Consider the following 15,636-nt stretch of genomic DNA (forward strand, 5'->3'; position numbering starts at 1 on the left):
AGTTCACATATTTTTCCCTTTAGCACTTTAAAGATATCACTCCATGATTTCTAATGAGGTCAGTAGTTCTTACCATTTCTTCCCTCTATGTAATATGTCTTTCCTTCTGGCTGCTTTTTAAATGTCTTTATCTTTAGTTTTCAGTACTTTAAGACATGGCCAGGTGTGGTTCTCTTTACAGGTTTGAAGTATGGTAAAATTCTTAGAGTTGGGTTTTTCATCACATTTGGGAAGCTTCAGCTATTACGTACACATTTTTTTCCAACATCTACCTCACTCTTGTTCTATGTGGATCCCTAAGCCTCTATTTATTTTGTCTCAATATTTTTCTCTGTTCTTCATATTTGATAATCTCTACTGACCTGTTTCAAGTTCACTGGCTCTTTCTTCTCCCATCTCTAGTCCACTTTTAACCTCATCAGTGAATTTTAAATTTTAGTTACTGTGCCTTCTAACTGTAAAATGTCATTTGATTTATTTTCTGCTGAAATTCCTTATTTGTATAATCTTTAAGACTACATTTTCCTTTATTGTCTTAAGCATTTTTATAATCTTTTTTTTTTTGAGACGGAGTTCCATTCTGTTGCCCAGGCTGGAGTGCGGTGGTGCAATCTTGGCTCACTGCAACCTCTGCCTCCACCTCCTGGGTTCAAGCATTTCTCCTCCTCAGCCTCCTGAGTTAAGTAGCTGGGATTACAGACATGTGCCACCATGCCTGGCTAATTTTGTATTTTAAGTAGAAATGGGCTTTCACTGTGTTGGCCAAGCTGGTCTCAAACTCCTGACCTTGGATGATCCACTCATGCTGGCCTCCCAAAGTGCTAGGATTATGGGCCTGAGCCACTGTGCCCGGCCTATGATCACTTTTTTTTTTTTTTTTTTAATGCTTTAGGTTCTAGGGTACCTGTATGGATTGTACAGGTTTGTTACATAGGTATACACATGCCATGGTGGTTTGCTGCATCCATCATCTATATTAGATATTTCTCCTAATGTTATCCCTCCCCAGTCACCCCACCCCGACAGGCCCCGGTGTGTGATGTTCCCCTCTCTGTGTCCATGTGTTCTCATTGTTCAACTCCCACTTATGAGTGAGAACATACGGTGTTTGGTTTTCTGTTCTTGTGTCAGTTTGCTGAGAATGATGGTTTCCAAATACGGTGTTTGGTTTTCTGTTCTTGTGTCAGTTTGCTGAGAATGATGGTTTCCAAATTCATCCATGTCCCTGCAAATGACATGAACTCATCCTTTTTATGGCTGCATAGTATTTCATGGTGTACATGTGCCACATTTTCCCTGTCCAGTCTATCATCGACGGGCATTTGGAATGTTCCATGTCTTTGCTATTGTAAACAGTGCCACAATAAATATAGAGTGTATGTGTTTTTATAACTGAATGTTTTATAATCCTTTGGGTATATACCCAGTAATGAGATTGCTGGGTCAAATGGTATTTCTAGTTCTAGATCCCTGAGGAACTGCCACTTTCTTCCATAATGGTTGAACTAATTTACGCTCCCACCAATAGTGTAAAAGTGTTCCTATTTCTCCACATCCTCTCCAGCATCTGTTGTCTCCAGATTTTTTAATGATCGCCATTCTAACTGGCATGAGATGGTATCTCAATGTGGTTTTGATTTGCATTTCTCTAATGACCAGTGATGATGAGCTTTTTTTCGTGTTTGTTGACTGCATAAATGTCTTCTTTTGAAAAGTGTCTGTTCATATCCTTCACCCAATTTTGATGGGGCTGTTTGTTGTCTTCTTGTAAATTTGTTTAAGTTCTTTTTTTTTTTTTTTTTTTTTTTAAGTTCTTTGTAAATTCTAGTTACCAGCCCTTTGTCAGATGGGTAGATTGCAAAAATATTTTCCCATTCTGTTGGCTGCTGGTTTGCTCTAATGATAGTTTCTTTTGCTGTGCAGAAGCTCTTAAGTTTAATTAGATCCCATTTGTCTATTTTGGGTTTTGTTGCCATTGCTTTTGGTGTTTTAGTCATGAAGTCCTTGCCTATGCCTATGTCCTGTCTAGGTTTTCTTTAAGCGTTTTTATGGTGTTAGGTCTTATGTTTAAATCTTTAATGCAACTGGAGTTAAGTTTCATATAAGGTTTAAGGAAGGGATCCAGTTTCAGCTTTCTACATAGGGCTAGTCAGTTTTCCCAACACCATTTAATAAGTAGGAAATCCTTTCCCCATTGCTTATTTTTGCCAGGTTTGTCAAAGATCAGATGGTTGTAGATGTGTGGTGTTACTTATGAGACCTCTGTTCTGTTCCACTGGTCTATATCTCTGTTTTGGTACCAGTACCATGCTGTTTTGATTACTGTAGCTTTGTAGTATAGTTTGAAGTCAGTCAGCATGATGCCTCCAGCTTTGTTTTCTTTTTGCTTAGGATCATCTTGGCTATGCAAGCTCTCTCTTGATTGCATAATGATTACTTTTTTGTTTTTTTAATTTTTATTGTACTTTAGGTTCTGGGGTACATGTATAGATCATGCAGGATTGTTGCATAGGTACATACATGGCAAGGTGATTTGCTGCCTTCCTCCCCCCATCACTTATATCTGGTATTTCTCCCCACATTATCCCTCCCCACCCCCCGCCCCCCACTGACACTCCCCTAGTCCCCCTCAACTGACCGCAGTGTGTAATGCTCCCCTTCCTGTGTTCATGTGTTCTAATTGTTCAACACCTGCTTATGTGTGACACCTTGCAGTGTTTGTTTTTCTGTTCTTGTGTCAGTTTTCTGAAAATGATGGTTTCCAGATTCATCCATGTTCCTATGAAGGACATGAACTCATCGTTTTTTATGGCTGCATAGTATTCCATTGTGTGTATATGCCACATTTTCTTTATCCAGTCTATTGTTGATGGACATCTGGGTTGGTTCCAGGTCTTTGTTATTGTAAACAGTGCCGCAATGAACATACGTGTGCATGTGTCTTTATAATAGAGCAATTTATAATTCTTTCGGTATATACCCAGTAATGAGATTGCTGGGTCAAATGGTATTTCTATTTCTAGGTCCTTGAGGAATGCCAATGATCACTTCTTTAAGTCTTTGTCTGCTAAGTCCAACATGTGTGCTAGCCAGGCCTCTACTGACTGCTTTTATTTGACTCTGTATCTCTATCCACATTCCCATTTTTGTTTGGTTCAGTGATTTTTTTTTTTTAACTGAATTTTGGCAATTGTGAATAAGATGTTAGAGTACTGAATCTGCTATCTTCCTATGAAGAATAATAATTCTTATGTAAGCACATAAAAATTACCGACTGATCCCCTTGACCATAAGTTGGCTTACGAACATACTCTGTGATTGTAGGTTCATACAAAAATCTAAGATTTGTCATAAGCCCCTCTACTTGGAAGGAACACTTCCAAACTCTGTGGATCTTATCAGGGCTTAGATTTAGGTTACAGACAGGTTTAGAGTAGGTCTTAGGTGATACAAAGGTATTAGCTGGCTCTCCGGGGCTGAAAATTCAATTTCCCCTAGCAATGTTTCTCACCTAGGGGATCTGCTTGATCATTAGTATTCTGGTCTGTTTTCAAATAGTATCATCTACTATTGGCAAGCCTCATATGATCTTGTAGTACAATGTATCGCCCAATCTTCATGAGGTACTTTATGCCCTCTCTCTGCACAGTTCCCTCCTCTCAAAAGCCAAGGCCTACAGATTCCAGCTGTTGCAGCTAGCCCGGCTCTGCTCTCACTCTAGCTTTCTGTATCAGGGTCAGGAACTGTCCCAGTCTTTGGGCAATTGTGAGGAATACCTCATGAGTTCATTTGTGTCAGGGATAATAATATTATGCTGCCTATTGTCCACTGCTGGAAAACAGTTGTTTCAAATATTGTATCCAGTTTTATAGTTCTTTATTGTGGGAGTGCTAATTTGGTACCAATTTAATCCTTCTATTGTGGCCAGAGGCAGAGATCACAGAATCCTTTTTAACAAAGTTATCACTGTAGGATAAATTTTCTGAAGTTGGCCGGGCGTGGTGGCTCACGCCTGTAATCCCAGCGCTTTGGGAAGCTGAGCTGGGCTGATCACCTGAGGTCAGGAGTTGAGACCAGCCTGGCCAACATGGTGAAACACCATCTCTACAAAAAATACAAAAATTACTCGGGTATGGTGGTGCTTGCCTATAATCCCAGCTACTTGGGAGGCTGAGGCAGGAGAATCACTTGAACTCAGAAGCTGAGATCATGCCACTGCACTCCAGCCTGGGCAACAGGGGGAGACTTTATCTCCAAAAAAAAAAAAGAGAGAGAGAGAGAAAGAAAAAAAAATTCTGAAGTCAAAATTACCGATCTAGAGGAATGTGACATTTTCATGACTTTTGGAATGTATTATACTAAACTGTTCTCCAAAAAGTTTCTGCCAATTAAACTGATGTATTTTTGGACCTCTCCTATACAGCCAGAAAAATGAAGTTTAAAAAAAGAATAAAACTGGGGCATATAAAATTTTTTTTTTTTTTTTTTTTTTTTTTTCTTTTAAAAAAAAAAAAGTTTTCCTCATTTTGTCCAGGCTGGTCTCAACTCCTGACCTCAGGTGATCAGCCCAGCTCAGCTTCCCAAAGCGCTGGGATTACAGGCGTGAGCCACCACGCCCGGCCAACTTCTTTTTTTTTTTTTGGCAGGGGTCGAGGGGAGGTGTTGGGGACTATCTGGAGACAGGATTTCACTGTTGCCCAGGCTGGAGTGTAGTGGTGCAATCTTGGCTCACTGCTACCTTTGCCTCCTGTGCTAAGGAGATCCTCCCACCTCAGACTCCCGAGTAGTTGGGTCTGAGGTGGGAGGCAGTGAGTAGTTGTGACACAAACCATATAGCCTACAAAGCCTAATATATTTACTATCTGGCTATTTAGAGAAAAAGTTTTCAAACCCCTATTGTAGATGATAGATGGCTGCTAAACAGAGATAGACACCATGCCCAGCTACTAAGTAAACAACAACAACAACAAAAAAAAACAACTGAGGGCTTTAGGGTTAACAAAAGTTAAGCAAATGGGAACATGAAACTAAAAAAGGATTCATTTGTTGACAACTGTACCTCAGAATAACTAAGCAATTAGGAAAGAAAGGCAAAAAAGTAAAAGTGAGGACAAAGTTGGCATTTTCTTTTTCTATGTGAGACTCGGTTCCTTTACCCCTTGGTAAACTTTGAAATATCTAAAGTATAACAGAAGTCACCAACTAAAGAAGGAGCAAACAAGGGTCTCATAAAGGGTATACTATTATCAATCTGAAGATCTTTGATATAAGAAGCTGAAATGGCTAGTGACTTTTTAGACAAGCCCCATTATAAGCATGCCCAAATGCGTTTGTGGAAAGAGGTGGCACATAGACAGACAAATGGATGGATGGACGGGTAGATAGTATAAATAGATGGTTTCTAAAACAGATGTAAAAAATAAATAGTAGCAAGGGAAATGTCTGTGATTAAAATAATTTAGGATTTATCGTTATTTACCGTTCCATCTTCCATCAGCTTCAGACAAGAACCAAAATCTGCTAACCGAATGTGTCCATTCATATCCATCAATATATTGTCAGGTTTAATGTCTCTGAAAAAATAAATACATTCAATTTTTAGTGGAAAAGTAAACAATTTGTTGCTTGGTAAGATTTTTTTTTTGTCAGAAAAAAAATCTCAACTTCTTTTAAAAGTAATATTCTAAGAATATCTTATTTACTTTAATTACTATTTAATTACTTTATTAAATAGATGTTCTTAGACTATTACTTTTAGTAATAATTCAAATCCTGGCTCTGATTCATATTAAAATTTTCTCAAACACATGTAATTTCAGTGTTATTCTAGAGATAAAAAGTAGTGTGGTAATTTTCATGCTGGTTAAATTAACCTTACTGTCTTTCCTTTAGATTTACACAGATTCCAATGTGACTATGGCAGACTACTTTCTGCATACAGAGAAGAGTCATCATTACCTGATAACCACAAAAAAAACAGTATTCTCTAGCCCATGAAATTAGATAGGAAAAAATATACTTTCTAGACCCTAAGATAACTGCAGGTAGATAAATTCTCAATTACTGCAGGTCATGACAACACAAAGAAATTGCTTCATAAAGTTGATTTTACAGAAGAACTAAAACAATTGCCTAATATATTGTCTATATTATCTAAAGCTTTCACTATCTTTGGATGTTAAGTCAATGGTGTATAAGATATTCAAATCTAAACTATATCATATACCAGTTCTTATATTTGTTTTTGCATGTGAATGCAAACCTTGGAAAAATAATCATATATAAAATGGTTCTGTAAAGAAGATTCTCAGGGACTTAACAATATTAAGTTTCTAATCATATTAAAGGTTGTAATTGTAAATAACTAAGAGATTATACCCACCCAACTCACTCTACTTTTAAAGGAAGTAAAACAATCTCTGGTCAATCTATATATGTTAAAAAAATTATATTGCCATGTAAATAACAGGAATATGGTAGGGTTATTTTAACCTGAATAATGCCATTTAAGATTTCTATGCTTCAGTTTTACCATCCATAATATGGGTTAATAGTATTACTTTGGTTACTGAAGCAATTTCTCTGAGTGTGTTATACATTACAAGTTAGCAAATTATGGCCCACAGCCAAATCTAGTTTGCTGCCTGATTTTGTAAATAAAGTTTTATTGGAACACAGCCATGCCCATTCATTTAGGTATTGCCTACGTCTGCTTTTACACTACAATGGCAAAGTGAGTAGTTGTGACACAAACCATATGGCCTACAAAGCCTACTATATTTACTATCTGGCTGTTTACAGAAAAAGTTTTCAAACTCCTATTGTAGATGACAGATGGTTGCTAAACAGAGACAGGCAGATTGAAAACAACAATCTGTATAAGGAATTAGCTTTATAATCCTCAACATGTGACTGTATCCTAACCTGTCAGAAAAGATCTGCTGTAGAGGAAACATCAAAGAAGTACAGTTCAGTTCTGGAAGGAGGCTTAGCAGTTACCAAGACTACTTTTAGAAGAAGAAAAAATATTTTATTCTTTACCTTAAAAATTAAGCTCTACAGTCAGTACAAATTACTGCTACTGGTGTAGCATTTCTTAGATTGTAAAGGAGAGTAAAGAAACTGCAAAGACAGAATTTATATGCACTGACAATAGCTTCAGTTATTTTATAGACAGTAAGTATAAAATATATACATAAAGCATAACAATGTGAATATATCTTATTCATAATACAATGTAAATTAATAAAACAGAAAATACTGAAAGTTACAAGGATACAAGACATTACAGATAGTATTGGTATTACAGATAGTATTGACATTACAGATCGTATCAAAAAACATAAGTATTCTATTAATATTCCTGATCTCATCCTCTCCCTCCACTACCCAGACACAGCCACTATCCTAAATTTGGTATTTACTGTAGCCATGCATATTTTATATTATTAGGCATATATGTAATATCACAAAACTATGTGCTTTTTTAATGTCTTTAAACTTTGTAATTGATATAAAACTGTGTATTGCTTTTTGCAACTTGGTTTTATTCAAATATTATGCTTCATGAGCCTGGCATGGTAGCTCATGGCTATAGTCCCAGCACTTTGGAAGACCAAGGAGGGAGGATCACTTGAGCCCAGGAGTTTAAGAGCAGCTTGTGCAACACAGTAAGACCCCTTCTCTACAAAAAATAAAAATAAAAAATTAGCCAGGCATGATGGCACATGCTTGCGGTCCCAGCTGCTTGGGAGACTGAGATGGGAAGATCACTTGAGTCTGGGACATAAAGGCTGCAGTGAGCTGTGATTGTGTCACTATACTCCAGCCGGGTGACAGAATGAGAAACTGTCTCCAAAAGAAAAAAAAAAATTATATATGTTTCTAAAACTTATCTATTTTGGTACATACTGTTTTAATTCATTAATTTTAAATAATTTTAATTATACAGAATAGTTTCAATATACACATCAGAATTTATCAGTTCTCCTGATTACAGAATTTAGATTGTTTCCCATTTTTATTTTGTTAAAACAGAATTTTGAGATGAATATTTTAATAAATGTTTTCTAGTACTCATATGTGAATGCTTCTTCAGTCTATAGATGTAGAAGTGAAATTTCTGAGATGAAAGATATGGACATCTTCAACTTTGCTAGCATGATTACCAGTATAGTTGAGACTCCTTTTCATAACATCACTGGTCATCTTAGATTCATCTTCTATAAAATGCCTGTTAATATCCCTTGCTGTTTTTAAAAACTGTATATGCACTGTTTTTTTGTTGTTGTTGTTGTTGTTTAATCTTCAGGGATTCTATTTACTCAAACTTAGTTCCTTATATGTGTTACAAATCTCTTCTTCCTGCATGTGGGCTTGTTTTTCCATTGTTTTTAATGTTTTCTTATTTGTTGAAAAAAAAAAGTAGTAAATAGTAATGTAGTCTTGTAATTTATACTGTGATTTCTGTCTTCCCAGACATCCTAAGGACAGTGTCATAATTTTCTCTTGTGTAAGTTTTAAAGTTTTACTTTTCAAGTTTTTTAATCTACCTGTGATTAATTTTTTTTGTGTAGCGTGAGATAACGGGCAGTTATATTTCTTTCTAACCTAGCACCATTTACTGAATGATATCCTTTCACCACTGATATCTATACCACGTAGGTCATAAATTTAGTGGATTTGTTTCAGGACTCTCAAGAAGAGCAAAAATACTACTATATTACTCTTTTTTTTTTTTCAGTTGATAATCTTTAGAGTGAAAGAGTGCCTATTAATTACCAGGACAACAGGCATAAAATGGAACTCTTCCACACAAACCAAGATGAATGGCCACCCTATCAATATGCCTCTACCTGCACCACCGTCTTAATTATAAAAATAATGAGCTCCATACCAGTAGAACACATTTTTTAATTGCCAGTAGTCTTCTAAATCAATGCTGGAATTAGCTTAATATGTTTCATAGTACATACTGAAATTATTGTGGGAATCATGATTTTATAGATTAATCTGAAGAGAACTGATATCTGTGCAATATGACACTTCCCAACTGTGTATACAATAAACCTTTAAGTCTTCTTTTTATATTCTTCAGTTACGAATTATTTTCCATAGAGAACTTACACATCTAATCTACAGGCAACATAGTGAGACTCTGTCTCTACAAAAAATTTTTTTAAACTTAGGCATAGTTGTGCATGCCTGTGGTCCCAGCTACTCAGGAAGCTACTCAGGAGGCTGAGGTGGAAGGATCACTTGAGCCCAGCAGTTCAAAGCTGTTGCGAGCCATGATCATGCCACTGCACTTCAGCCTAGGTGACAGAGCAAGACCCTCCTATCTTTTTTAAGTGCATACACACACACACACACACAAACGCGCGCACGCGCGCGCGCGCGCACACACACACACACACACGCACACACACACACACACCCCACACCCCTAAAGTTTTAAAAATTCAGACTCTGGAAACCAGCTCCTAGTTTCAAAACCTTCAGTAAACTCTCAATAAATCACCAAAACGCAAAGGGTCCAAAATTATTCTTATCACTTCCCCTTTTCTTTCAAATAAATAATCTTCTTGTATAAATAATCCTATGGTACATATCAGCAGCTGAGAGAAAGATAGGTTTTAGGAAATCACATTTCAGGATCCCATAAGCATGTTGGGGGTAGACTGAGGCATGGGATAAGAATATAACAGCTGACAAAGTAAAACATTCCATAAGCATTAATTAAAAATTTACAGCATGCAACAGCACTGAATTAACTGTAATACTACATACTATGGGAGTACATAAAGGTATAAAACAGAAATTCTTTTTCTTATTCCCTCATCACCCCAAAAAATCTTCATGGGAGTACACATGTTTATCTCTATTCCCTCCAAAATCACAGTAAAATGACAATTACAAGAATTAAAAGGTAGAAACCCACAAGCAAATGTAAGAAAAGACAACAGAAGATGAAGAGTGTCAACACAACTTTCAAAGATGGAGAACATATGTGTGATAAATAATGTGGAGCCAAGGAAGCTGAATTATAACCACCCACAAAGCTGGGAGAAGGCAACTAAATTGACTTGATATATGATTTGATGTACTGGAATACTTGAAAATGTACTGTTAGGCATTTGGTACATATAAAAGGAAATTTTAAGAGTATTGACAAACAACTGAAAAAATTTTGAGCCTATTATTAGTTATAGGAAAAAACAGTTATATAAGGAAAAAATTATATTTCTTGGCTCAGCAATAAATAATATTTACAAAGTCTCAAAAATGCAAGCATTATCTACCAAGAAGAGAAAAATGTGATAAAATTATAGTGAGAGAATGCAGGAAGGCAAAGTAGAAAGAGGAATACAAACAGCTAAATCCTCCACTAGCATAGCAAGCAGTCAATAGAAGTCTTTACGAACTGTCCAAAATTTGCAAATGTAGAAATATCAGCATATCAAGACATTAGAGATATGGGGCTAAATAACTTTTAAAAATAGCTTTAGGGCCGGGTGCGGTGGCTCACGCCTGTAATCCCAGCACTTTGGGAGGCCAAGGTGGGCAGATTACGACATCAAGAGATCGAGACCATCCTGGCCAACATGGTGAAACCCCGTCTCTACTATAAAAATAGCCGGGCATGGTAGCACATGCCTGTGGTCCCAGCTACTCGGGAGGCTGAGGTGGAAAAATCGCTTGAACCCAGGAGGCAGAGGTTGCAGTGAGCCGAGATTGCTGCACTGCACTCCAGCCTGGGGACAGAGCAAGACTCTGTCTCAAAAAAAAAAAAAAAAACAGCTTTAAAGGAATTGAATATAGCTGCCTCTAGGGAGCAGGCATAAGAAGTACGCTAGAGGGACTATTTGACAATATAACCTTTTTCATATTAGTTTTTTCTTTATTATTTGATTAAAATTAATTAAAAACCAAAAATACATGTGTAAATATCTGAATCATTTAATCGAAGAATATGAAAATGTTTTCACTAAGCCATTAAGATCATCTGTAGTCAGCAATATATTTTAGTCCAAACAGTTAATGGTTATCAATATCATAGATAAGCACCATGATGTTAAAATGACAATATTAACTGGCCTCTGTTTATCCAACAATGAATACAATTATACAATTATATATTTAATAAAGCATGTTGCCTACTGACTCACTCCACATCCTTATTCGTTTTATTCCATGGCTGAAAAAGAAGTCTCTCTGTTCTTAAAATGGTCATTATTTAGGCAGACAGAAACTCTCCCAACCTTTGAAATAATGAGACCTTAGAAGAGTGAGCTATTTATTCTCCCTAGTCATCTGGTGTATTTGAAATATTTAAGTTTTATTTTTGTTTTGGGGGTGAGGCAATAGAACATATAACGCTGGTATGAGGTAGAATTTAAAGGACTCATAGGGTAGAAGAGAAAACAACTTTTCCATCTAGCTGGGCTGAATATTTCACTCAATTACCAGGCGAAAGCAAGGTGTAAAACTTACATAAATTCACATACTTCATCACCTCAAGAAAAAGACAACATGTTCTTTCCTCTTTTTTCCAACCAAGGCTACAGCTTGACCTTCTGTGGTTTCCTTTTTCCTTCAGCCTTACCTATCATTTTCATTTAGATCTAAATTTATAGCAGTCATTAAAAAAAAAGTTTGGGTCTGGTTTGTCAAAGATCAGATGGTTGTAGATGTGTGGCATTGCTTCCGAGGCCTCTGTTCTGTTCCATTGGTCTATATCTCTGTTTTGGTACCAGTACCATGCTGTTTTGATTACTGTAACCTTGTAGCATAGTTTGAAGTCAGGCGGCATGATGCCTCCAGCTTTGTTCTTTTTGCTTAGGATTGTCTTGTCTATGCAGGCTCTCTCTTGATTCCATATGAAGTTTAAAGTGATTTTTTCTAGTTTTGTGAAGAAGGTCAATGGTAGCTTGATGGGGATAGCATTGAACCTATAAATTACTTTGGGCAGTATAGCCATTTTCACAATATTGTTTCTTCCTGACCATGAGCATGGAATGTTTTTCCATCTGTTTGTGTCCTCTCTTATTTCCTTGATCAGTGGATTGCAGTTCTCCTTGAAGAGATCTTTTACATCCTTTGTTAGTTGTATTCCTAGGTATTTTATTCTCTTTGTAGCAATTGTAAATGGGAGTTTGCTCATGATTTGGCTGTTTGTCTTTTGTTGGTGTATAGGAATGCTTGTGATTTCTGCCAACCCAAATGCCCATTAATGATAGACTGGACAAAGCAAATGTGGCACATATACACCATGGAATACTATGCAGCCACAAAAAATGACCAGTTCGTGTCCTTTGTAGAGACATCGTTGAATCTAGAAACCATCGTTGTCAGCAAACTGACACAAGAACAGAAAACCAAACACTGCATGTTTTCACTCATAGGTGGGTGATGAACAATGAGAACACCTGGGCACAGGGAAGGGAACAACGCTCACTGGGTAAAGTGGGAGGATGGAGGGGAGGGGAGGGGAGGGGAGGGACAGCAGGGGTTGGGAAGGGATAACACCAGGAGAAATGCCTGATGTAGGCAACAGGGAGGATGGAGACAGCAAACCACCATGGCATATATGTACCTATGCAACAATCCTGTAGGATGCAGGATGTGCACAGGTACCGCAGAGCCCAAAGTACAATTAAAAAAAAAATGTTTGGGGAGAAGGAATACATAGTATGATGTGAACTAAGCCAAACTCACACAGGGACAGCCCTTTTCTTTTTGTACTCTAAAGTGTAAACAAAGTGAAGAGAAGCCACATATTCAAATTCCCATTAGTGCTCAATAGGAGAGGGTGGGGGGAGTGTTTCAATGCCTCTGCTGACCAAAATCCATCAACTGAGTAGAGAATGTTCTTAATTACTTCATAAGGATGTTCTCAATAGCTAGTATAACAAGCATAGATACTTCATTCAAACTTGGAGGAGGGGCGCTCAAGAGAGGAGGAACAGAAAGAGCTCTCAAGTGTCACCTGAATAGAAATAAGGTTACACTTAATTGACAGCACCCACAAACCCAAAAGGTCCTTTTCTAAAATCTTGAAGAAGTAGGATCAAAGAAAAGTAGGTAGATAAACATCTACCTATTCTGTCTACAAATAATTCGATCACTTAGATAAGGTTTTGGCATCTTACAGTATTACATAAGAATAAAAACTAGAGGCCTCCTAGAAAATGTTTCGCATTCAGCATTTGGTAAATTTTTTTAAAATAATTAAGGTCACTGGCATAAAGTTATCTATCATGATTATACCTGCTCCAAGAAAATACAAATCTTTGTTCTTACATTACCACTGAAATGTATGATCAACTCTTAAAAGGAATTTGAGTGCTGAAAAGAAGTTGTCTAAAAGTTTTTTTGGCTTTCCCTTTTCTTATTCATTATGCAGAAAATACTCTTTAAGATGACAAACGATCGTCTCATTGCCAAATCCAGTAGTATTTTTTAAGTTTGAATCCTGTAATGACTTCTCTATGACATCTGACACTGCTGGTTATTCTCCCAACTATACCACTTCCTTCTCTATTTTTTCTCTCAACTAAAACTAATTCTTCTCAGTTTCCTTTCCTGGTTCCTCTTTCCCAAAAGCGTAATTTCCGTTTCCCTAATGCCATCCTTTCTTAATATGCATCTCTGCTCTTCTTTGTACCTCAATGATCTTTTCCTTGGAGGTACCTGTCATTCCTTAGATTTCAGGTTAGCTGGTTGCTCTATAATCTCTCATCTCTGATGAGCTCAAGACAATGTTTTAATTTTTGCTTTAAGCAGTCATATGGTTTGTGAAGTAATAGGAATCAAAAATGTATAGTATGTATCTAGACATTTACAATTTTAAGAGCCTTGTATTCCTTCTGTAGCCTAAAGAACTTCCTTCAGCATGTCTTCTGGCAATAAATTCTTTTGTTCCTTTTTTTTTTTTAGATGGAGTCTCATACTCTGTCACTCAGGCTCAAGTGCGGTGGCATGATCTTGGCTCATTGCAACCTCCACCTCCCGGGTTCAAGCAATGCTCCTGCCTCAGCCTACAGAGTAGTGGTGCCCACCACTACGCAGGCTAATTTTGTATTTTTAGTAGAGGCGGCATTTCACCATGTGAATCAGGCTGGTCTCAAACTCCTGACCTCAAGTGAGCCACCCCCCTCGGCATCCTAAAGTGCTTGGATTACACGCCTGAGCCACCCTGCCTGGCCTCTTTTTTCTTTTGCCTAAAAATATAATTTCACTTTTATTTTTGAAGGACATTTTCACTGTATATATAGAATTCTTGGTTAAGTCTCCTTTAGCTTCCTTATTTTCTGATAAGAATTCATTTCTTAATGGAACTGTAGCTCCCCTAAATGTAATTTGTCATTTTTTTTCCTTGTTGCTTCCTAAATTTGCCCTCTGTCTTTGGATTTCAATAGTTTCACTATAATGAACCTTTACATGGCCTTTTTCTTTTCTTTTTTTTTTCTGCAAAGAATATTTTATACATCACTAACCACGAATTTTTGCCATTAGTTATTACATAAATGCTGCCTAGTGCAATTATCCAAATGGCATGACCATTTTATGACCACAATTCACCTCCATAGTTGTAAGTAGAGCTTTCATGACTTACATAACTACATCTATCAGTAAAGATTTAACACTGAGATGCGATCTAACATCTGTAATACACATGGCCTTTTTCATATTTATCTTCCCTGGTGTTTCTTGAGCATTTCAAATACATACATTTGTATCTTTCATAAAATTTGAGGCCATTCTTTCTTCAGGTATTTTTTCTGGCCCATTATCTTTTCTCTCCTTCTTGATCTCAAAGTACATGTACATAAAACCTTGTGATATTCTCTAACAGCTCTTTGGACTACTATTATCTTAATCTTTTCCTCTCTGTTCTTTACCTTCAATAACTTCTATTTATTTATCTTCAAGTCTTTACTTTGTCATCTCCAATAGGCTGTTAAGTTTTTCGAGTGAAAATTTTCATTTCAGATTTTGTATTTTTCCTTTCTAGAATTTCCATTTGATTTTTTCATTTGTTTCTAGTTCTCTGCTGAGATTTCCTATTTTTTCATATATTGTGAGCAAATTTTATTTTCCTTTATTGAGAACAGTTTTAATAGCCACTTAAAAATCCTAGTTTGCTATTAATAGTTTCTACATCCAGCTCATTTCAGGGATACTATTTTCTCTTGAAAAAGGAGTTACATATTCCTTTTTCTTTGTACTTTGGGCAATTCTGAATATTCCCTGAGCATAATAAATGTTAAATTTTTGAAACTTTGGATTCTTCAATTTTTCTCCAGTTAGCATTTTTTTTTTAATCAGATGATTAATCACACTTAAACTGCAAACTGTTTCTTAGGCAGAAGTTTCTTATCTTTTGTCTTCAGCTGAGCAGTTTTGAGTGAAGCCATCACTCAGTTATCACTGAGAACTGTCAGTAGACAGATTTTGGAACCCTCTCTAACAAACATAGTTTCCCAAAACTCAGCTTTCACAGCCATAGAGACTAGAGTTCCTCTACTTAGCCCATGCCACAATATACACCATGCCATTTTTACCCAGCCCCAGGCTGAGAGCTCCAAAACATGAGATGTCATTTCACATACCCCATCTTCTCTGAAGATGTAT

The 15,636-nt window shown here is 36.7% G+C and overlaps 1 protein-coding gene across 19 annotated transcripts in view; it reads right to left on the reverse strand.

The window, feature by feature from the left end:
• CDC42BPA (CDC42 binding protein kinase alpha) overlaps window positions 1-15,636 on the reverse strand; it is a 327,338-nt gene that overhangs the window by 173,639 nt on the left and 138,063 nt on the right. For all 19 annotated transcript variants that reach the window (XM_032289464.1, XM_032289476.1, XM_032289477.1 and 16 more), the window contains exon 6: window positions 5,480-5,573. In XM_032289464.1, coding sequence (XP_032145355.1) covers window positions 5,480-5,573 — 94 coding nt within the window. The remainder of the gene's footprint in view (window positions 1-5,479; window positions 5,574-15,636) is intronic.

The sequence above is a fragment of the Sapajus apella genome, unplaced genomic scaffold, assembly GCF_009761245.1.
Source record: "Sapajus apella isolate SASKATOON/1434 unplaced genomic scaffold, GSC_monkey_1.0 scaffold22, whole genome shotgun sequence".
NCBI classification, from domain to species: Eukaryota; Metazoa; Chordata; class Mammalia; order Primates; family Cebidae; genus Sapajus; species Sapajus apella.